Source organism: Agelaius tricolor, unplaced genomic scaffold, assembly GCF_023055355.1.
Source record: "Agelaius tricolor isolate 1412-34295 unplaced genomic scaffold, bAgeTri1.0.p SCAF_5, whole genome shotgun sequence".
Taxonomy (NCBI): domain Eukaryota; kingdom Metazoa; phylum Chordata; class Aves; order Passeriformes; family Icteridae; genus Agelaius; species Agelaius tricolor.
Genome location: NW_027269265.1, coordinates 47,300,168 through 47,323,974, shown reverse-complemented (window position 1 = coordinate 47,323,974; position 23,807 = coordinate 47,300,168). Strand labels below are relative to the sequence as shown.

At 52.1% G+C, this 23,807-nt stretch overlaps 1 protein-coding gene across 1 annotated transcript; it reads left to right on the top strand.

The window, feature by feature from the left end:
* The first annotated feature begins 1,383 nt into the window (after nt 1-1,383).
* IGF2 (insulin like growth factor 2) lies at nt 1,384-19,270 on the top strand. Its single transcript, XM_071427747.1, has 4 exons — nt 1,384-1,912; nt 9,500-9,662; nt 16,332-16,498; nt 16,947-19,270. Exons 1-4 carry the CDS (start codon nt 1,805-1,807, stop codon nt 17,187-17,189), a joined length of 681 nt encoding a protein of 226 aa, XP_071283848.1. The 5' UTR covers nt 1,384-1,804; the 3' UTR covers nt 17,190-19,270.
* The last annotated feature ends 4,537 nt before the right edge of the window (nt 19,271-23,807 follow it).

Below are 23,807 nucleotides of genomic sequence, written 5' to 3'. Positions count from 1 at the left end.
CGGAACTGCTTCCTCAGCACCTCCCAGATGTGCCGATGTTTCGGTTGCAGCCTAGAGCCCTGACACCGGGACTGCTGGGTGGGATGCGCAGGGACACATCCCAGAGAACAGCACAGCAAGCAGAAGGATGCTCGGGAGCAAAGGAAGGGATGCCCAAAGCCTAGTGAGAAAGGATAATATCCGGCTCACGTTTTCTTGGGCACGTTTAGGGCAATCCCCACTGCTGAGAGATGAGGCAAACCTCCGATCTTTGGAGGGAAAAATAAAGTACAAACTTGAAAAAAAAATAAAGGGGGGTGGGCTTTTATTTCATGCTGGGGTGAGGACTGCTGCATCCTTGCCCTTTCGCAGCACTAGCTATGGCAAGCGCTACCTGAGGTGGGCCAACCTGCCGCTCGGGTCTCAGGTAGCCCCGCTCCTCTCCGCTCCAAAGAGGGTGCGCGCCTGTGGCGCAGCCTGATACGCGTGTCCCTGCAGAGGGACACCCTCCGGGGCAGCGGAGGCTGCCTTTGAAAGCCAGCGGGGTTGGGGTTCCTTCCCCTCGGAAGGCAGCTCTTCGGGAGCCGATGCAGCCCGCTGTGCCCGCCGTGCAGCGGCGCGGAGCCTCGGGAGCGCCTTCTGCCCGCGCTGCTGCACACGCTCGGCACAGCCTGGGAAAAGTCCCTTCGGCTCAGGGCCGGCACTGCTCGCCTGCAGCAGCCGGCGGGAAGCACAGGCGACCCAGCCAGCGGGGACCGCGGCGGGAGGGTGCCCTGCGAGGTGCAGGGTGCGGGAGCGAGGGGCAGCGCCCATGCTGTCCGCACGCACACGCAGGGGTGGCCGCGGGGGCTCGCTGCCCGCGGCGGGGCAGGCACGGCGGCCGGGCGGCAATGCCCGTGCCATTGCCGGCAGCTCCTCCGAGCCCTCCGGCGGCCGGCGCCGACACCTGTGCCCGGGTGCACCCAGAGGGGCACCCGAGAGAGGACGGACCGGGCCATCTCCCCTCTCCCACCCCGCCCGGACTCGGGGCTCGCCGCCTCGCAGCGAAGAGGCGCTCAAGGGGTGCCCCCCGGTATTTTGGACAGGGGCTCGGGGTGCGGATCCACAGCTCTTCCCTTCACCTGCGGGGCGGCCGCGGATGCGCGGAGCCCCCCTCACACCCGGGGCCGGCAGAAGGGGTAAAGCTCCCATCCCGGGTAGCGGCACGCAAAGAAACCGTGCGGCAAAAACTTTCTGTCCCCTCTTCCCTCCCGAGCTGGACTCCGGAGGGTTACGAGGGAGAAGGAGGGAAGAAAGGAAGGGAGGGAGGGAAGAGAGGGGGTTAGACCGCTCTGCAACATTATTGGCTGCGTGGCCGGGCTGGTGCTCGCCGGGAGAGCATGCCCATTGGGGGGGTATAAAAGGTATAAAAGCTGGAGCGCCCTGCTTGTCTCCTCGCTCGTGGGGCAGCAGCCGGTAGCAGCGGGCAGCGAGGCAGCCGGCCCCTTCGCACCGACCAAAGGGACGCACTCAGTAAACGCAAAAGTGAGAGCCACCCAAGGGGCAGCCAAAGCAGGAGAGAAAGAGAAGGGAAGAAAAAAAAAAAGGGCGAAAAACAACCCAGAAAAAAAAAAAAAAAAAGAAAAAGAAAAAGGAGAGGAAAAGAGCGAGCGAGCGAGCGAGCGCTTTCTCTAGAATAACAGAATACCTGATCGTAACAAAATAACATCCTTCAGACAAAATCCAGCAGGGACTTGACATACCAAAAAGGCAAGGCGAGGAGAACGTGCCAGGGCGCGGGGAAGGCAAGCCAAAGCCGCGATCGCTGCCAGGGCAGGAGAGCAGCATGTCAAGCGCCGGGGCACACACGGATGAGCGCTGCCGGCAGCCCGCCTTCCTCCCCGGCCCGCCGCCGCCGCCGCAAGAAGTTGAGAGCAGCAGCGGCAGTGCCAAGGTAAGCGCCGCTCCGCGCTGCCCTCCGCGGGCAGGGCACGGTGGGATGGCCCGCGCCGTGCCGGGCAGAGCCGCTCCGCGCCGCGCCGTGCCGCCCGGGCACCGCTGAGCCATCCCGACCGCGCCGGGCAGAGCCGCGCCGGGCAGAGCCGCGCCGTCCCCACGCGTGTCACTAGAGGGACCCCGAGCGCCGGGCCAGGCGCGGGCGGCGGGGCGGCCCCGCTGCGGTGGGTGCGCGGGGTATCCCGGGGTCCCTCCCGCCCGCCCGCCGCGATGCTGCCCGCCGCGATGCTGCCGGCCGGGCCGTGCCGGCGCGGTCCCGCGTGGGGAGGAGGCAGCGGCGGGGGCGGCGGCGCGGCCGTGCGGGGGCCGGGCCGGGGCTATGCGAGGTCACGCAGCGAGCGCTGCGCGGCCCCCGCTGCCCGCGGAGCTCCCTCCGCGCGGGGCGGCTGAGGCAGCGGGAGACGCGCGGGGAGGGCACCGGCGGGGCCCCGGCTCCGGAGACCGGCGAGATGATTAAACTCTCTTCTGCAAAACACTGCGGTGTGTTTGGTCTCGGGAGGGATAAAAATACAGCGAGGAAAAACAAGAAAGCGAAGCCAAAATGGAGTGAGAGTTAATGGTTGGCGTGCAGCCTTCGACTTTCTGTGATTTTTTAAATATTTTTTTTTCTTCTTCCTTCCCAGTTGCTTTTCCCTACAGTAATTGTTTTAAGAGCGCAACTTGGAAAGGTTTTAGCACTCTGTTGAGCAGTAGGGAATTGGGGCACATGAGGGAACTCGGATTTAGCGTAACTGTACCAGCAGATGTGGCTGCCTCCCCTCCTGCCAAGGGTGCTTCAGCAGGGTTGCTGATACGCCAGGTCTCGCTAGGGTGGTGTGGAGCAATCAAGTGTAAAAACAAGGTTTGTGTGGGTGGTTTTAAACAAGACACCTCGGGAGAGCCTCTGCTTTCAACCCAGGCTTCCTATACAAAATTTGTAGTTTTCTTTCAAATGCTGGGATGTGCCTGGGAGACTGAGGCATGTTTTTCTTTGGGTTTGTTTATTGTCAGATTGTGTGTGTATGTGGGAGGCTTTTTTTTTTTTTTTTTTCCCTTTTACTTTGCAGGGTTCAATGTGTTGGGATTTTTATTCCTCCTCTTGCCTTGATTTAGAGTGGAGTTGAGGAGCCTGGGTCGTGGGGTTTTGTTAAGGATGACTTTGTGCTAAGGACATCTGGAGGTATAAAACTGACTGACACTTCTGATTTGACTTCCACTGTGCTGTTTTGGACCCAACTTGACAATTTTGGTGGGGGTGAATGGGTCAGAGCTGTAAATCTTGTTCCGTGTTGTTGACACCCACACAAGTTCACTCAGCCTTTCAAAGGGGCTATCCCAGCTCCTGTGAAAATTCATTAAGGGATAAAAGATTTGACACCGCAGGTCCCCTCCCACCGCTGCATGAAATTTGAGAGCCAAAATGTGTCTGCGTGTGTGTCCCAGCGCTCCTTCTGACAGGTGATCTTTTTTTCAGCCTGGCTGGAGGGCTGCTGCTCTGACCAGTCAACCCAGAGTTGTCAGTGTGTGTCTTCCCCTCGATTCCTATAGGCTTCAGCATGAGCCCAGCTTGTCTCACGGAGCACCAGAGAAAAGCATTTCTGCACTTTTCTTTTTTTAAATAAAGCAAACACAGCAGGTGAGGTCTTATTTTTAGAGGGACCGAGGAGTTGGTGCGTTTCCAGCAGTGCATACGAGCACTGTAAGTGGCCCACCCTCTCCCAGCTCGTGTCCTGGGGCTGACCTCTCCGATCCTTCTTTGGATTGTCTTTGCTTTTAAAAGCTGATGAGTGTCTTAGCAGGGAAAGCGATATCGGCCTCCCTCGGCATGCTTGTGAGAGGGGTCACGAGAGGTGGGGGGCACCAGGGGAGGAAGTCTGCCTTGGCGCTGCAGCCCGGCTCTGAAGGGGTTAAAGTTGCTCTGCCAAGACATAAAGCAAGTTCAACGTGTTGTGGGAATATCATTTGCCAGTAGACTCCAGTCACCACAGTTCCTGATTTAACAGCTTAACTTGCTGTTAACTTTCCCTGATATACTCCAGGTTTTGGAAGGGAATGCAGAAAGGAGAGAGGAACAATAAAGAAAGGAGTTAAGTGAGGCTACTAAAACAGACTTAAATCCCTTCACTGGGTCCTGCCAGCTGTATTTAGAAGAGTTAAGCAAGATTGCATTTCCTTTTTTTTTTTTTTTTTTTAATACAATAAATCAAATATTTCTGGGCTGCATACCAAAATTTATGCAATACACTCTTACTCCCCAGTGGGGTGAGTAAATGGTACTGAATACCCCATTCACGTTTTTCAGCTTGATTTTTCCACAGGCACAGTAGCTCTCCTGCAGCACGTATAGGCATGGGGTGCAGGCAGCACTTCCCTGCCCCACAGGCAGAGGAGGCAGGTGCCTCTCCAGGCTCACAGGGTGGAAGGCAGAAAGGTGACCCCCCTCCGGTGTGGGCTGGGGTGGGCTGCTGATGGGGATGAGCAGTGAAGACAAAAAAGTGAGGGCTAAAAATAGCAGCAGTATTGCCAGCCTCAGCCATATGAATGTCATGCAAGCCAGGTGCCAAGAATCAGAAGGTATTTTATTTTTTTCAAGCCTGAGCTAAATGGCAAAACCCCTGGTCCTCCTGAGTAGTTTTTATTAGCCTGACAACTCAGTGGTCAAAAGTTTTGTGTTTTGAAGCTTGCTTCTTCCAAGCTGTGGGTGGTTGGAAGTCTCCTTTCTGTTTCAGATGAAGAGAGAGGCTCTTCTGTGGCACAGCACGAGGTGATTCCTCTGGCTTCAGGTATTGCTAGGCACCTCATCCCTGTGCCTCTGCCCAAGATGTGGCTCCTGGGTGGTTTCAGCTGCCAAGGCACCTGCCTCTCACACTGGCTTCCACTGTGCCTTTGCTCCTTGGCACCTTGGGGCGTCATGGCCCAGCGCCCTGTGCCAGGTTGGGCTGCCCCGTGAGCAGGGGTGGCGTTCTCTTGGCCCTTGAGAGGTTGGCACATGCCCACATCCTGCTCCTTTGGGGTTGCCATGCTCAGAACCGGCTCAGCTCCCCACTCTCCTGGGGCTGGCCAGGGAGAGGAGTAATGCAGAGAGGCAGATGTTCAGCATCTCTCACAGGCAGTCATCACACTAGCAAAACATCAGTCTGCCCTTTTAATTTTTTTATTTTTTTTTGAAGGGGTGGAGTGTGAGGGATGCTGGGATGTGCAAACTGGGGTTTTCCCCTCTGACATGTGCCACTGGGTTTGGGCTGATGACTTTTCTTTTGCTATGCTCCCTTTTAAACGCTGCACTGCTCCACAAAGAAGCAAGATTTTTGTTTTTTCTTTTCGCTGTCCAAATCCAAATTTTACAGACTGGGCCATCTGTCAATTCCCTCCTACGTTGTTCTGTTCATATTAAATTGCAATGAAGGCCAGACTGAAGAAGGAATTAGGTCAGACAGGAGGTTTTGTCTCTGTTTTTGGGGAGATATTTGTTGCCCAAGAGGCATCATGGTTTGGTTTGCTCAGCACAAGCCTGGATGCAAGGGATGCCTGAGCTGTACTCTGAGACTTGGCAACTGGGCCTTTTAGCACATTGTGGCCTCTTGGCCCCCAACTCCCCAGCAGCTGGACAGAAACTGTCGATCCAGCTGATTCAGCAGCAGATCCTGACAAAATCCTTTAACAGTCTCGGGTGGGAGGGTGACTCCACTGCAGACCTGCCCTCGGGCTCACTCCCAGCACATCACAGCCACTCAGACAGAACCCTCTCTGCTGGTGGGAGCCTGCCAAGAGGTGTTTGGGCGTCCCTGGCTGTGGGTGCAGTGCCACAAGGCAGGAATACACAGGAGTTCCAAGGTAGGAACATCCTGCACATGGCAGCCTGCAGCTGAACTGGTTGCAGTGTCAAACTGGCTTTGTGTGTGGTGCTGGGGATGAGAGGGACATGAGGGATGGAGAGCAAAGCAGACCCTCTCCAGGGAGGGAGAGGCCAGCAGTGTGTGCTGATACCTTGTCTGAGCTTGTTCTGCTCTGATCATGCTACTTCAGATGTGAGTTACTCAGAGGAGCTTCAGGTGTGATTCCCAGGATGGTCCAGGTGACCTGTGCAACCAAGAGATTCCTCTTGCATCGCCCTCTTGCACACTGTGGGCTCCAAGCCCTCCTGGGGAGGAATTTGGTGCTCAGGTTGTTGGGCATCCGGCACGTCTCATGCTGCCATCCCACTTCATCCCAAAGCCTTTGAGCTCTACCTGGGCATACAAAGAGCAGTAGCAGTCAGCATGGATGGTTGAACCTGCTTTGGCAAGAATGGGACAGTGGTGGCTGTAGCCTCTCTTCTAGCAGAGACAGGACCTTGTCCTTTAGGGAAGTGTCCCACTTCCCTTCTGCTGCCTTATTCCTGTTCCATTTCATGTAAGAGAGGCTTTCTAATAAAATAGGAAGGTTCTTCAACCAGTGGTGTGAATTTGCTCCTGTTCAACAGCTGAGGAGACCATGCCTGTCCTAATGCTTGGGACCCGAAACCGAAAGCTGTGCTGTCTCATGTTTCCAGTGGAGAATGAAGCCTTGGAGGTATTCACAGGGCTTAGACTCATCATGCTGAGCAGCCATTCAGTTCCTGCCACTGGTGCAGCTGGCATGGCGCTTGCACCAGCCAGGTCTGGGCTGCAGGTACCCAGCTGTGCCATGACACCCTCCTTTGGGGTGAGCAGCACCTGCTCTGGCAGCCATGGCGAGGTGGGTGCAAGCTATCCTGCATGGGTCTGCTCATCCCTGCTTGTGAGGGAGGGAAGGATCAGCTGAAAGGCTACTGGGAGATGCTGAGCGAGTGATGGCACCCTGGGAGCCTCTGTAGCCTTTGTGTGAAGTCTGGGGGCTTTTTATTTGCAGAGTCAGTAGGGCCAAAGGGAGAGGGGAGGGTTTGCAGGGTTGAGTTGGGTTGCAGCTCCATCAAGGTGGAGGGAAACTGCAGCACTGGGTAGTAAATAAAGATGTTCTTTGCTTTGCTGCCTGGTTTCTCATTACACAGCTACTGGAAGGAGCAGGCAGACGCCAAGGTGACAGCAGAGGGAAGGGCTGGTGGCTGGTGCCTGGGCAAAGGTGGACTTGGTTGATTTCCACATTACACTTCCACGTTAGCCGTGCTCTGGATGACAGCACTGGGGCTCTCCCTGTTCCTGCTGCTTCAGGGGCGTTTCCTGGCCAGAGTTATGGGGTATTGTGGGCACCTGGAAGGAGCTTGCAGTGGAGGCAGGGAAGGCTGCCAGGGGCTTGCAGTGCAGCTTGTGCAGGAGCAGGTATTTTCTGAGGAGCACAAGTGTTTTTCCACAGAAGGTATCAGGTCTCCTCAGCATCAAATATCATCTGCTGACAAAATCTCAGTCTCCCCTTGCTTCAGAGCATCTCACCCTTTTCTTTACACTGAATGTGGAAGAAAAATGGCGTTTGTCACCTGTGCCACCAATCAACCCTTTCATGTCGGGTCTGGCTCTGGCTTGAGGAGGCCAGCATGCAGCCTGCTCATTAGCCACAGTGCCCACAGCCAGCATGAGCCCAACTGGGGATATGGGAACTTGTGGCTGTCCTGAAATCCCATATGAGTGCCTTTGATGGCAACACTGGCTGGTGGCAAATCTGTCACCCCAGCAATGACTGGCACTACCTGAGGCCTGGAGACACCAGCAATTGGGATCTGCACATAAAAAAAAGGGCTGAAAAAGGGACAGGAACAGCGTGGTTGGTCTGTTGTCAGCTGGAGATCTGGCTCCTGACACTGCAGCACCAGGGGCATGACTTCAGCAGTGAAAGTGATGTTGTGTTCATGTTGGAAAGGCCCAATAAACAACTGTGGGCCACTTGATAAAAAAATAAATGAGGTGAAAAGGTGCTGGTGGTAAAACACTGCAGCTTGGCAGCATGGTGTCAGAGCCTGGTGCCATCCGTCTGCTCCTACTGTAATACAGAACAAAGTCCCTGCAGTGTGCTGAAGGGACCATTGCTACTGGAAAAGCTGGTCCTGGTCCCATCACTTGCTGATTTGAGACCAGTTTGTTCCCAGGGCTGCTGCCTCTCTTGTCCAGAGCTTTGGAGGGCTTGTGCCAGTCTTGCTGATCTCTGTCAGCACAGGCTGAGCAATACTATGGCCATCAAAACTCAAGCAGGAGGAACGTCCCCCACAGCCCACCCAGACCTTGAAACCTCTGCTTTGGCTTTTCCTGCTGCTGATCCCTGTCCTCCCGCTGCTCAGCAGAGCTCATGACTTGTAAGCATGATGCATTTCTAGCAGTGACAATTTGAGCTACGTGCTACTAAAAATTCGGGAGCAAGGGTGTCTTTATTGCTGGCAGGACCGTAGTGGGGCCTCGGGGGACCTGGGCTAATTTCCTGGCTGCGCTGCAGACTTCCCCTGTGACCTTGGGCGAGTCATTTAATCTATCCTGGGCTTCGGCTCCATCTCCGAGCATCCCGGGGGGGTGAGGTAATATTCATTAACTGATATTATTCTCGAGCTGCTCAGATGCTATGGTGATGAAAGCTGGATGTGAGACCTAGTGTCTTGGTTGAATATTAGCAAGGAGAGAGGATGCTCTGCTTGAGATTAGGGTTGCCACCCACCGTCTGCTATTTTGACGTGCATCTCTTCATTTTGAGCTTACCTGTCTGGTCAAAACTCAGTGTTCTTTGGCTGCATGCGTACTGTGAGGCTCATCACTGAGGGACTATAATGCCTTGAGCCATTCATGGGTTTTGCCCCATCCAGTGGGGCGATAGCACCCTTGCTTTACACCTGCAGAGGCTGACACGGAGGTAAAGCTGTTTGCAGGAGCTGAGTCTTTGGGCTAGTTAGCAAATATCCAGGGAGTTTCCTTTTTAGTGCTGTGCACTGTCTGACACTGCCTTTACCCTCCCTAGTGATGCCTCAGGTGTGTTTCCCATGGGACCACACTATTCCTGAGGGATGTCTTCTCAGTACCGACTCATCAGCAAACACAGCTTGTGCAATCAGCCTCTTGATTGCTTGAGCCTCATCTCGCTCACATGCCTGGGACAAAAGCTCTTCTTCCCAGCTTTCCTCAAAAGCAGCTCTAGGACAGGTTGAAGCTTCACTTGATTTCACTTTACACGGACATGTTTTCAGACAGGGCATGAAAACCTGTCATCAGAAGAGGAAAAAACAACACCTACTAATAATAATTTGAATAAATTCCCTTTTAAAAAGGGGGAAAAATTAAAAAAAAAAAAATCACGCCGTTGAAAGAGCAGGGGAAATAAAAGCCTTTCAGAGGTAGGCTGAAGTGGGATTTTCCAATGGAAAACCCGCCTCAATGCAAACCTTGTCTGGCCGGCGCTGCTGCCCGGCGGCCGAGCACAGGGAGCTGGCCTCACCCCAGCCAGCGGCTGTCACAGCGCTGCCGCTCCTTCCCTGCAGCAGCAGCAGCAGCAGCAGCAGCAGCAGCAGCAGCAGCAGCATCCCGGCATGGCTGGGCATCCCCTCGGTGTGCTGCGGGCAGGGGAGGTGGCAGGGGGGGTCTGTCCCGCGGTGCTAACGCTGTGCCTCTGTCCCCAGGTGCCGAGGATGTGCGCAGCCAGGCGGATGCTGCTGCTGCTCCTGGCCTTCCTGGCCTACGCGCTGGACTCGGCGGCCGCCTACGGCACGGCGGAGACCCTGTGCGGCGGGGAGCTGGTGGACACGCTGCAGTTCGTCTGCGGGGACAGGGGCTTCTACTTCAGTAAGTGCTGGGCACTACAGCAGGCTGCCCCCAGCCCACACCTTGGCTCAGCAGAGCCGGGCCGGGAGGGAAAGGAGGGGTTCCCCAGCCTGATGCTTTTCGGGATTTCCTTGTATATGGCAGCAGGCCAGGAGAGGAGCAAGAGAATGGACACGGTCGGGGTGACAGGCATCCACTTGGCATTGGTTTTGGGGACTGTCTGGTACCATGGGGAAGCTGGGTCCCACCTATAATGCTCAGGATAGTTGAATGTCTCTGGGGAACCATATGTGACTGGTTCACCAGGGAAAAAGGGAAAATCATTACAATAACGAGGGTGTTGGCAGCCAGCGCTCTGCTGAGTTTGGGCCCTGGTTTATTTTGAAGCTTTGCTGCCTAAGCGTTGCATCTTGACAGCAGGCAGGAAGCTGAGCACTCTCTCCTCCCAAGCAGGCTTTGCCTGGGTATAGCAGCACCTTCTTGGCTGGTCCCAAAACTTTGTGACAAAGCTTTGTGACTCCCCAGCTACCACTGGTGAAGTTGCTGCTGAAGAGTGGTGTCTTACCCCTTTGCAGGGCAGCTAATGCAAAAAAAATGCAGCACTGCTGCTGTGTGCAGCATGCAGATGGCTTCAGACCAGCTGATTGCAGTGGGCTTTCCACCAGGATGCTTTGGGTCTTTGGACCATTGGCAGTGCAATGGATTACCTGGTAAACAGGGAGGATGAGAAGTAAACCAGTGACAATGGATGCTCAGTAATCTATGGGCAGAGGTGCCTCGAGTGTAATAACCTTGTTTTGGTGTTTCGGTGCCCTGCCCTGCTTGGGAGTGGGAAGACACTGTCTTGCTCCCCGCTGAGGACTGAGCCACAGGGTGACTGTCTACAGGAAAGATGGAAAGCCAAATGGAGGGGAAGAGAATGGAGATAACAGCTGCATATGGTGTTTTTGGCAGTCTTGTCTCTGCCTTGGGAAAATGAATTAAAAAGTCACTTTCAAGTAAACAGGGTGTTTTTTTGGAAGAGTAGATTTGAGCACCAGCCTCCCTCTTGTTCCAGTCTGATTGTGCAGGGAGCAATGGGGTGCTACAAAGTTAGGAACGACTTTGGATGTCCTTTTCTAACCTGGATGTCCCTTCCCAACCTGGATGCTTTACTAGACCTGTCTCCTGCTGCCTGCTGATGTTGGGTAGAGAGAGGTGCAAGGATCCCACACCCAGCCAAAGCAGTATTCAGGTTGGGAAGGGCTTCAGCTTCAGTTTTGAGCAGATGGTCAGGATACAGGTAGCTTTGCAGCTCTCTGGGGGCAATTCCCCTGCCCCATCCTGGTTGAGCAGCAGGATCTTCTCATGGCTTCCTGGGTGCTGCAGGCAGGTGGTGCTTTTGGGGTGCTCTGGGTGCACTTCCTTGCTGTGATGGAGCCAAGCAGTGAGGGTTTGCATGGCAGCTGCCCTTCCTCTCTTCATCTCCCCTTCTCTTACCGGCATGGCAAGGAGGCAAGTGCCTCTCCTGCTCTCACAGCTCTTCCTCTCCCTCTATATGTAGGGGAGCATCTGTCTCCCTCCCTGCTTTCTCTTCCCTCCTCCCTCTCTCTGGGGATGAAAGGGAATGGGGCTTTTGTTTTAAGGTCAAACTGACCTCCTTTCACCTCAAATAACCCAGCTGCCCAGGCCAAAATAAAAACACTTTTGAAGGCAGACAAGTCTCTTGGTGCCAAGTGGCCAGTCGGGTGCTTGCAAGGGGGTTCTTACTTTATTTCTTTTTGTCCCCTCCCGTCTTTACCTTTTTGAATATTTCTGGTGAGCCCAGGTACTGGGGGTGAAACATAGTCCAATATTTTAACCCTTTCAGGATCTGACCAGCCTGTGCCATGCAAGGCTGAAGACATTTGGGCAATGCCTCTACTTGATGAAGGTTTTAGACACCCCCATTTCACATAATTTTTCCCTCTCTAAGCAATTATTTCTGACCATGTTCATCTTAAAACTGAGCCTGGGTTTGCTTTGAGCACCTCACAGCTTGGGATGTGTGACCTGATGAGCAGCCTGTGCTAAAGCAGCTGTTCACATAGGAAATAAATGACTTGGGGAGCCTCGTCCTGTGCATACCTGAGGGCCAGCTGGACAGGCTGGTAATACTGAAAAAAACCAAAAATTGTATGAAAATCCATTATTGCTTTTTTTTCTGAAGCAATTATTTAAGAACTTGTGATGCTCTGCATTCTTGCAAGAGAGCACTTTGCTAGGGAATCTGGCTGTGAGATTCAGTGATCTTGCATCAGTGCAAGGGGGATGCAGGCACAGATGGTGTCCTGGGAGGCACCACGGCTGGCAGGTGCTTGGGGCTGAGAATGCTGAAGCTGCCTCCAAGAGCTGGGGCTGCAGAAGAGCTGCACTAACAGGGGCAGGGCTGGCAGCACCGAGGTTACCTAGCCTTGGGACATGGTGGAAATGGTGATGCCAGCTCTGTATCTACCCCAGGCATGCATGGGCAAGCTAGAGCTGAATCTGAGCACGCTTTGCTCTGCACTGGTGATGCTTCCTCTCAGTGACTTTTAAGTCTTTTGGCTTGGCCGCAGCTGCTGTCAAGGTGGTGGCTTTGTGCCATGGCACTGTGGCAGGGTTGGTACCCCTGCTCCCCAGCAGCCACCCAGGGACAGCAGCACAGCCCACGGAGGGATGCTGAGTCCAGCCTGGAGTGAAAAGCGGGGCAGGCCGAGAGGAAGCCTCAGCCCTGAAATTGCTGTCATGCAGCTCTGGCAGGGAGGGAGAAGGGGCTGCAGGGGGAGAGGCGGCCGACTTCTCTGTAAACAACAGCTCCTGTTTCCTCCTTTCCAACAGCTGATAAGAATTTAGCTCTTTGCAGCCGCTTGTGCTGACGGGGCACATTCTTGCGCACCCGCCGCTCCTCCGAATAATACTAGGAAAAAGCAGGGGGGAAAGTGCGGTGCCGGGGTGGGGGAGGGCCAGGCCGGGGGCACTGGGATGGGGCCTGGTGCTGCACAAAGGCCCCCTTGTTGCTCCCAACATTCCTGCGACAGGGGCACGGGGACTGTTTACACCCAAAGTCCCCTTCCACTCGGCTGACCGCCTGATTGACCGGAGGAGAGGGGACCCAGCCAGGGTGGCACCAGCACCGTGCACCCCTCCCCACAGCATCTGTTTGGTGAGGGTGGGGAGCCAGGAGCAGTGGGGTGCTCATGCTAGGGAAGGGACCCTCCTGTCCCCCATGGCCGTGGGCACTGTGCCTCCTCTGGCACAGTGGCATAGCTGAGCTGCAGGTACGTGGCCTCTGGGTTTTCCCAGGAACGGGTTTGGCTTTGTGCCACTTCTGGGATGCCCTGTCAGGAGAGCCTGTACCTAGGCAGGAATAACCCCAGGCAGCTGGAGGGCTTCACACTACCAGGCTTTGCATCACAGGACTTTGCATCTCAGGGCTTGTCCCCTCAGCAGCAGCGCTGTAGAAGGTTTTGGTGAAGCACAGTTTTGGGAGAAAGGGAGCCTGACCATTCATTGAAGGCCGAGAGGAAGCGAGTTTCCTCAGGAGGAGGAGGAGGTCGTTGCTGTGATGGGAAGTGGCTCGCGTGCCCCGGCGATGCCGCAGCCTGCTGCCCACGCAGTTCTCCCCTGTGGGCAAGGGATGGAGTGGCAAAACCTTCCCTGGGTTTGGCAGTGGCAGTACAGAGAGATGCCACCCATGGGCAAAAGCCAGGAAATTCAACCTTTAGTCCCTGTGTAAATTGTGTTACAGAACAAACGCTCTTCCCAATCCAGGTCAGCAGCAATATTGCTGTTAGCCAGCAATGTCCTGTTCTCTCCAGGTACTTTCTGAGACTAAATTCCTGTTTGTTATGTTTGCTTATTTTTTTTCCCTAAAGTAACTCTGCCCTGGAGGATTGTAGTGGCATTTGGCAAGGTCCGTACGGACAATTATGTAATGGAAACGTGCCCCATCGGAGAGTCACGGTGGAGCTGGCAGTGGTGCCGGCAAGGGGAACGGCTTGCAGCAGCTTTGTGCAGGAGAGAAAGAGCAGCACACTGGGGCTGGGGGCCACGCGTGTACCTGAGAGGCAGGCAGGGGCAGCAGTCAGGGAGGAAGAAGCTGTGTCAGTGTGGTGGTCCCTGCTGGGAGCTCACCCTGGTGGTGGCACACCTGGCATTTGCAAACACTCGCTGACGTGATCTTCCTGTGTGTACCAACACCAGAAATCGCCCTTGAAGGCACAGCAGTGGATGTAGTCCCGCTGTCCTCATTGTTTTTCTCCTCCCCTCTTCTTTCCAAACAAACACATAACTGCAAGTGGGAAACTTCTGTTTTTGAGAGGAGATATGTAACCTTTTTGAAAACCTCAACTTCTCCTCAAACCATGTGTGTCATCACTTGTGCAGCCTTCTGTTCAGCGGGAGTGTGAATGTAGCCCTTAGGGAATGTGCTAGCGAGAGGGGGTGACTTTAATTTTTTCTCTTTCCCTTCTGAACTCTCCTTCTGCCCATATCAGGATGCCTTTGTGGAGCAGCTTAATGCTTCAGCAGCCTGCCATGGATTGAGTTGGGCACTGGGATTGAGAGGACCTGAGCAGGGGCCATGTGCAGTGCGGGGTGTTGCTGGAGTGCACCTCTCCCACGGATCTCACTGGGCATTGCATGCACAGAGAAGAATACTTGCAGCTGGCCCTAAGCTGGCTCCTGTCCCTGTCTCCTTTGGCCATCACCACCCAGGCTGCCTGCTCTGACACCACTTGAGCCGTGGGCACCCAACACATCTGCCCTACCTTTCAGGGAAGGGCCAAATCCAGTGTTTATTGACCACAAGAGAGAAAATTAAACTCCTAACAGTGATCTCTTCAATGAACCTTTGCCAAGGGAGAACCAGCCTTCTCATCTCCCTGTGGGGCTGGTTAAAGGTCATGCCTGAAGTTCTTCTAGAGAAAAAGAAAAGGAAGGTGGTGGCACAAGGGGGACGAATGTGGACACGGAAGCATTTGAAGTGACTCCCAGAGGCAGGTCTCATGGTATGGGTCAGCTGCCCCATCAACCAGCACACTGATGCTGTGTTTGTTTGTGCAACCTCTGAGCATGCTGGAAATACAGCAGCATGGACCAGAGGGCTCCTGGCCTATGGGAACACGACTGATTTTAACAGAGAGCAGGTGCCCTGCTGCCAGGCTATTACAGAGGCAGCAGCAAGGCATTTTCATGGTGTTTTGCATGCCAGCATTGTGCACAGGGGGCTCCATTGTGCATGGAGAACCGTGTTGAATATGCATGCCTGCATTGCACATGTGGGGCTGCATTAAATGCACCCACATGCAGAACTGCATCCCACATGCACAGCTGTATTGCACATCTGGGACTGCTTCTCACATGTTGGCCTGCACTGTATGCATAGAGAACTGTGCTTTACAGCCTTTGTCCCGAGGAACTTTGGGTGGGCATCCAGAGTGGGATACCCTTCAGGGAAAGTGGTCAGCTCCATGTAAGCTCGACTTAGGTCTTCACCAAGGCCTAAGACTTGAGTGCCTGCTTCATCAGGAGTGCAGAAGTGTGGATCATGGGTCATGAACAGGGCTGGTGTGGGCAGTGCTGTGTGCTCCTGCAGGCAGCTGGGAGGTGAGGGCTCAGCATGCCGCAGTGAGCAGTGCTAGGCATTGTGCTATACACCACTCACTCTCAGTTTTCCCTCTGCCAGAAATCTCCTGGCTGGGATGTGGTACCAGATCCTGTTTGCAAACCCCACTGTTGCTGGCCTCTGTTTCCTTTACTCGGAGCACCTTGTCCTGGGAGGAGGTGCTCACAGCAGTGTGCAGCAGCCTAGCTGCAAACCCCACAACAGCACAAGAGCATAACCTGCTACGTGCAAAAGCATGGAGAAAATCCTTTTGTTTAGGGCTGGTTTATATTCTGGAAGCCCCAGTTCCCAAGCAAATTTTCTTTGCATCAGAAATTCAACTTTGCCCATCTCTTTTATTTTGAGAGGGGGAGGAAACATGGCAAAACTGATGTAAGCTTTTCCTCTGGAGCAGTTTGGCCATCATTAAGCAGTGATATGAAATGCACTTGGTCATTGCTGCACCAGGCATGGGTTTTTGCATCCTTCTGCAGGCAGAAATGGGAGAGGAACCCTTATTAAAAGATTAAGTTTAACAGCTATTCTTGGCGGGTGTGGGAGCCTGTATTCTTTCTGCAGCTGTCTCAGAGCTGTCCCATCTGGTAAAATTTAGCTGCCTTGCTTCGCTTCACCTGCCTGAGTGTTGATCCGGCGGAGGGAGGTTGGCAGCCACAACGCTGTGCTGCTTCTTTCTAATAAAATTCGCTTGCCAGGATCAACATCGGAGACGGTCGCAGTAATCGGCACGGCGCTGGCGGTCAGGCTGGGCTTGAGCTTCCTCCCCTCAGCTGGGCCTGAGAAGGCCATCTGTGCCAGAGATAGAGGAGGGAGATAAACCCCCATCATTTAAAGTGCCTTTAAACTGCTGCTGGAGGCACGTGTTGGCATCAGTAGCATTTGTCTGGGAAATCTTAACGTGACACTTGGCTGGTTTGCGCGTGCGTGTCAGCTGGTCTGGGAGAAGCACTGCTGTGTCTGAAGGATGTGGAGTCTCTGATGGCTGGTGGTGGAGGGATGCCTACAAGGAATTGGACAGGGGGTCCAGCCCAGGTTGGTGGCTAATGCCAGGGTCTCTGCTGTTGCAGGTAGGCCAGTGGGACGAAATAACCGGCGGATCAACCGGGGCATCGTGGAGGAGTGCTGCTTTCGGAGCTGCGACCTGGCTCTGCTGGAAACGTACTGCGCCAAATCCGTCAAGTCGGAGCGTGACCTCTCTGCCACCTCCCTGGCGGGCCTGCCAGCGCTCAGCAAGGTGAGGAGGCTGTGCAGGGATGGTGGCCCTCCTCTGAAATAAACAGAGAGAGAAAAGACAGGAAGGCCGTGGGTGGAGAGAACAAACTCCAGCTGCAAGGTCTTGTGTTTCTGCAGAGCTTTTGAGAGACAGCCACCATTGGCAAGTCGTGCCAAACAGCCTGCCAAAAGTCAGCTCTTAGTAAGGTGGGGAACCAGAGGTGGGCTGGGTGACAGAGTCATAGCATGGTTTGGATTGAAAGTGACCTTTAAAGGTCATCTAGTGCAACCGCCCTGCAATAAGCATCTACTGGATCAGGTTGCTCAGAGCCCTGTCCAACCTTTCTGTGACGGTTTCCAGGGATGAGGCAATATTTCCATGGGAGGGATGGAGGTCCAAGAAGGGAATCCCCATCTGGAGAGCGGGCAGGCTTGAGTGGAGGCTAATATTGCTGTCCCTCTCCTTGCAGGAGAGCTTCCAGAAGCCCTCGCACGGCAAGTACTCCAAGTACGACGTGTGGCAGAAGAAGAGCTCCCAGCGGCGGCAGCGGGACGCGCCCAACATCCTGCGGGCTCGCCGGTACCGGTGGCAGGCGGAGGGGCTGCAAGCGGCCGAGGAAGCCAAGGCGCTGCACCGTCCCCTCATCTCCCTGCCCAGCCAGAGGCCCCCCGCGGCACGAGCCTCCCCGGAAACGGCTGGCCCCCAGAAATGAACCCTGACCAGCCGTCTCAATTTTTGATCTCCTGGGGGAGGGCGGGAGGACTGGCGATTCCCGACCCCCGAGCCCCTCCGTCCCCAGGGCCGCTGAGCCGAGGAGCGGGATGGCGGGGCACCCTCACGCCGCTCCGGCCCCAACCAAACAACTGTCACGGCAAGGAGGGGATGGCGGCGGCGGTGGCGAGCGGCACCGCTCCCACGGCATCTTCCCTTTGGGGTGGGGGGGAGGGCTCTTTCGTTTCCCACACCTGTTTCGTTTCCCCACGCCCCCGGTATTTCCAAACCTGTACTTGCGAAGGGACAGTTTGGCACTTGAACTTTTTTGCTGCTGGGTGCTGCGTGACATCCCCGGTGCCAACGCCAGAAGACAAAAGAAAGAGCAAGAGGAAAAAAGGATATGAAGTTAAATCCTTTTTTTTTAATCTTTTTTTTCTCTCGAAGCGTCCATTCCGTGTCTTTCTTGACAATAAAGTGAAAAAAACAATAGAACGGGGAGAAACATTGAGGGATAAAGATTTTTTGCCTCATTCCCACCCCACTTTTTTTCTTCTTTTTTTGTTTTTTTTTTTTTTCTTTTGTTTTTTCTTATTTTTATAACTTTCTTTTGCACCTTTAAAAGAAAAACGTACCTGAGAAGAAGTTCTGAGGAGCCCCCATCTGCGTTTTTGTGTGTGTGCTTCATTACAAGATTCCAAATCGACTTGCACCTTTTTTGAAATCACCGATGTCGGGAGAAAGAGAGGAAGAGGAGAGAGAAAGCAAGAAAGAGAGAAGGAAAAGGAAAGGGGAAAGAAGAAAAAAAGAAAAAAAGTGAGCTGATGCTCACTTTAAATGGAGGAGGCGTCTGCATTGCACATTTGCCACGGATTTAGTTGATTTATATATATAATATATTATATAACTTTTTTGGCAAAAAAGCACTATTTTTATGGGACATTTTGTGTAGTATCTGAAGAGGGATTGTAATGTTTAAAATGTGTTATGGTGCTAAAGTAAGTTGGAAGGGAAAAAACCCAGAAATAGCAAGGGAGGGTGGGGAGGGAAGGACAAGATAGCGAATACTGAACTTGAAATTTTAGCTTTTCGTTTTAGGAAAAGTGTGATAAATGTGTTTCTTTTCTCTTCTGAAATATAGCTTGGTCATGACCATATGAGCTAGTTGGCTGTTACTCATGTACACAGATGCACGCACACACAGAATACATCAACACGCATCCCTTTTTTTTGTTTAAAAGAAACAAAAACAACACAACCACCGCAACTTAGACTAAAAGGGAACTGTTCTGGAGACAAACTATTTTGAATGGTGAAGGTGTTGCCAGTTAGAACTCAAGGCCCTGCTTCTGCACGGACCCCCTGGCCATGGAGACCCCCTGGAGCCCCTGGAGCTTGGCTTCCTGAGCTGAAGGGAATCTTGCTCTCCCCTGTCCTTGCTGCAGTGCCAGTGATGGTCCAGCGAGCAGGCAGGCAGGCAGCCCTCACACCGAGCCCCTCCAGAAGGAGCAGTTCCACGCCCTGCCGTCTCCTTTTCCTTCTCTTGCCCTTTGTGTCCTTCCGGCCGGACCCTGGCATCCCTGCCCTCCTCCCCTCGCTGCCCTCCAGGGTGTGCAGGAGGAAGGGCAGCCCCTGTGCCGGGGTGGCTGCAGGGCTGGGGCTGCTGCACGGGATGGGGAAAGGCCAGGCTCTGCCTCGGGACTCGGTCAGCAGATGGGTTTGAGAGGTGGGCAGAGGGCTGTAAAATAGGTTGGGTTTAAAATAATATATATTATCTGTCTAGAAACCGTAAAAGGGGGGGGAATCAATTACATCTCCCTAATATACTCTCACTTGCTAATAAAATGGGGACACTCTGTTAACCAGTTCTGTACTTGCTTTGTCTTATATATCCATACATTTAAAACATAAAAAAAAAAAAGACTACTTGAATTGTATTCTATTTCGTGGTTTGGAGGGGAGGGCTAGGGGAGTCTTGAGAGGGGGAGGATTTTAATGTATAATCCTTTTGTTTGTTATTACCTTGCAATGTTGAGCCATGAAGCCTTTGTTTAAAAAAATGGCACTGCAATACACGACAAAGAAAATCCTTTATTTATTTTATTAAATATATATGGAAAAGAATGAAAATCAGTCCAAATTAGGGAGGGGGAAAGGGAAGTGGGTGGGGTGGGAAGGCAGAATAAAAACAGAGAAATTGCAAATAATTGACTTTTTTTTTCCTTTTCATGTGTCTTTTTTTAAAAAAAACTTAGTTTTTATTTTTTAAAAAGAGAAGTAAAAGCTTTCCTGGATGCTTTGTACCAAAAAAGAAAAAAAATTAAAAAAAAAAAAAAAAAAAAAAAGAAAACCTGTTAAGCAAATAAATATCCATCCAGAATATGAAGCCTGACTTTTTCTTTTACTTTTCATTTACTTTTGCTCCTGGGGTGAGAGTTGGGTGGGAAGCAGGCCACACCAAGAGCCACTCCCTGTGGAGGAGCAGAGTGCACTGCAGCTCCTCTTTTCAAGCTCAAAACTGCAATAGAGCATGCGGTGCCCTTAAACACAACATGGAACCTCAGTCCTGTGGCAGATGCCACCTGAATCCCCCAGGTGAATGCCCAGTGATTCCTGGTGAGATCTGGGGTTGTTTCCCAGCAGCTGTTGGGCTTTGCTCAGCTTTTACCAGTTTGGGTTGTTCCCAGGGACCTGAAAGCTGGATGGGAAGTGAAGATGGCAAAAAAGAGCAAAGAAACGTGCCTAGGTTAGGTCTCCTGGTAGATGGAGCTTCTCTGGTTTCTCAAGGTAGATACAGCTTCTCTTTACATTTTTAGGAATCCCAAAGATCTGCTTTTTATCACGTACAACCATCATGCACCCCTGCAAATAGAAGGTAGAACACTGCAGTTCCAGTTTGGTAGTAGAACAATTGTGGGTAAAACAGTGCCCACAGTTTCTTTTAAAAATTGCAATAAACAACAACAACAACAATTTCACACTTTTTTTCCTTTTGGGATTTTTGTGGTTGGTCAGGGAGAGATGTAGGGCTTCCTCTGGCCATGTACCTTATTGCAGATGGAAAAAGGATGTGTCTGTCTTTCTGACCACGTTCCAAGACCCAGTGCAGGTTTTGTTCACATTCAAATGTGTCCCTATGAAGAGTGAGGACTGATTCCATTGTGGCTTCTGGTTGTAACTGATAGAAATTTTGCTTTTGGGAACTTTGGTCTTTTTCTGCTCTTTGTTGTGTAAGGCACTGTCATGGGGGGTGTTTAGAGCTGATTAAAAAGCAAGAAAATCTTCAGCCAAATATCTTGCTGCATTCCCCATGAAGGAAAGCAACAAAGCTGGAAGCACCTTAAGGGTGATGATGATGTTTCCAAGCACGGCTCTTCATAAGCCCTCTGTTTTGCCTTATCCTATCAGGAGTCTCCATGGGGCCAGACCACAGCAGCTAATTTCTTTGGATATCAAGAGATTTCAAAATGTGCCATCTTGCCTTTTGGCTTGTTAAAGACTGCCCTTACTTGTAAGGAGAGGCAGAAACTGCCTCTGAGCATTGTCCTGGCCAGAGGGTGGGAGTCTGGATGAAACTGGACCTTTGCTTTGTCTCAAGTATCTTCTGTTGTCTGCAAAGGCTCTTGTCCAGGTGGCAGGTAAGTCATGGGCTCAGCCTGGGAATCTCAGACAGCAGGCTTGAGAGCAAACCCAAGCCTGCCATGTTTTCTCAGATGGATGGGCTGGTTTTTGTAATGATGCCTCTGTGCAGGCACAGCTCTGGGTGCTGAGCTGCTGGATTGCAGGAGCATGGCTGCAGCAGCGAGGGGCAGTGGTCCCTGCGGAGGCACAACTGGCATGTCTGAGCTTTAATGCACCTCCACGTCCAGCCCAGCTGGTGCAGGGACCTCCACCCACTGCTCTGCTGATGTGCAAGAGGGTGGGGAGGCAAAGGATGGTTTCAGCAGAGAAATCCTAGATGCTGCTTAGAGACCCAGGAACAACTGGGAGGGCTAACCCTGTACCTTAGCCCAGCCCCAACCCTGGCCCCTGGGTCTCAGCATTATTATGTAGCTCTGCAGGCAGCAAAGGGCAAATGTTTTTTTTTGTTTTGCATAAAACATCTCTTTGGAGGGCATTTTCCCAGGTGATAGCCAGAGGGACAAAAGAGGAAAGGTCCAACTTGCTGTGTGGAAGTGGCCACAGTATTTTCAAGGTATATAAATCAGTGTCTCTGGATTTGTCTGGAAAACACGGGAGAAAAAAACACAATTAACCAATCACACTTTTCCCTTTTCTTCCCCATTTTACATTATTTCTTAGGTTGTTTTGTTTTTTTTTTTTTTTAATCCAGAATGCAGATGAGCTGTCACCTAGCTTTCAGTGAGTTGTACTAGTGCCATCACAATAGACCAAGCCTCCAAACTGGTTCCTCTGTGTCTCAGAGCAGCTTCATCCCTTCAATCCTGCCTGTTCTCAGAAGTCTCAGTAATGTACCTGGCTGCACTAATGAAGGACTTACCTGCACCAGGTGAAGGGGAAAACCCATGTTTGTTGTTTTTTAAAATCACCTGTTTTCTTTGTTGCATCTATAATTGCCCACTGATTTTTTACGTGGCTGTGAGGAGACTTGATAAAGGTACTGTTGTACCATGGATTATTTCACTTAATGCACTCAACAGTAGGCAAGACTCAGATGCTTTCTGCATCTTTTGTGCTTTTCTTTCCTAACACAGCATCAGTAAAGCAAAGCACTTCTAACAATCTCCTGGCAGCTGACAACTTTCCCTGCTTTCCACTTTATTTATTTTCTGAAGAGCAGGTGAGTCATAAACGACCCCAAGGCTGGGATAGCAGAGTAATTCCACTGCTCCCACTGCAGACAAAGTCTGATTTTCAAAGATAAATAGATCCCATGTCCTGGGAGGGGTCTGTCATTGCCACCAAGGTGCCAGCATTGGCTCTCCCTCCCCCGGCTTGCTGAAGGATGCTCTGTCTGCCAGCAGGCAGTGTGCAGTGGCAGACATAACTTCAACCTGCTGGAAAGGCACAAGTCCTCACAGGAATCTTGGCCTGCTTTGCTGCTGCACTCCCAGCTGTGCACGACCCAAGGAATGCACTTGCTCATTAAAATCATGTCAGAGTTTGCAGAGAGCCCTGCGAGAGCCTCTTTCCCTGCTTTCTTCTTGTACCTGCCAACAGCAGACTGAAAGCTGAGGTTTCCAACCTGCCAGGCTCTGGCTCAGGGACCAGCAATAGCCTGAAGGCAGGAAATTTCTGAACTAGGGTGGTTTTTGACTTGGGCATCATGGGAGGTCAAACCTGACATGTAAAATGAGCTGTTCTGGTCTTCATCTGGCTGCTTGCAGCTCTGGGTTGGGTTTTTCAGGACAGGCACAGCATGCAACAGTGATCAGAGGACATTCATCTTCGTGTGTGTTCTGCAAAGGGCAACATGACACACAGCTTTGACCAGAAAGTATTAAGCCTATGACAGTTTTAAATGGAAAAAGACACTATTCAAATACCTGAGTAACTCACAGGTAGAGCAGCCAAGGTAAGGGCAGAACTTGCACCCTGTCAGCAGCAGTAAAGTACCTGTTTCACTTTTCAAAATTAATAGGAATTAATTCAGCTTCTGCTGACTTTTCAATGCTCTTGCATCTTGTTCTTGAACATGTTTGTGCTTATTTGCTGATCAGCTTTAGAAGGAGCATAGTGCACAATTTTAAGTCTGTGAGGTGAAATGATACCAATGACTACAATGTAAAACAATGTATTTGTATGCCTTTCCATGGGAGAAGTACTGGGACAGTCTCTTTGCCTCCCTGTCCTCTCACCAGTTTGTTTAAGTGAAGGTCGTGCTCCTTCTGTACACAACCACATCCTTCAGCTGTGTCAAACTTGAAAGGAACTGATTTAGAAAGGCAGTCAAGAGCCAGGGAGCTTATTACAAAGCATGTCATTGCAAACAAATACTATTTAAAAAAATAATTTATTAATAGACATCTTCCCCCAAAACATCCAAGTTTCTTGTCTCGTTACCTCTACTGGCAGGGCCATGGTGACTTATCACTTCTGGCTGGGAGAAACCACTTCCTAAATACCAGATGAAGCCACCTATGATCACACCTATTCCAATGGCAGCCCTGTATTCTGTCTTCTCTCCCTGGATGGAGGAATCCTTCATTTCACCAAGGTGACAGCATTTTGGGCACACTTTTCTTAAGCTCCATGTGAGTAGCACAGAGATCTATGGTGTTTACCCCTGCAGCTTCTAGGACAGATTTCTCCCCATTATCCCCCCTCACTTAAAACAACAACAACAAAAAAAAACAACAAAAAACCCACAAGGAACAGGAATTTTGGATACTTGATTGTCCTGTCTCAAGCCAGAAGGGCACACTGATAATGGTAATCTTTGTTTTCTTCGCAGCTGGGGCATAGCTGAAAAGGGAGGAAGGCAATTAAGAGAATATTAAGACTTCATCTTCCAAGACGTTGTTGCTTCTGTTCCTCCTCCCTGTCCCCCCTGTTCCCCGTGCGTAGCAGAGAGAGCGGCAGGAGTATTATTTCTCAAGGCCCACACTGACGTCAATACGCAGGGTATTTATTTATGAAATGGAATCAAACAGTGGGG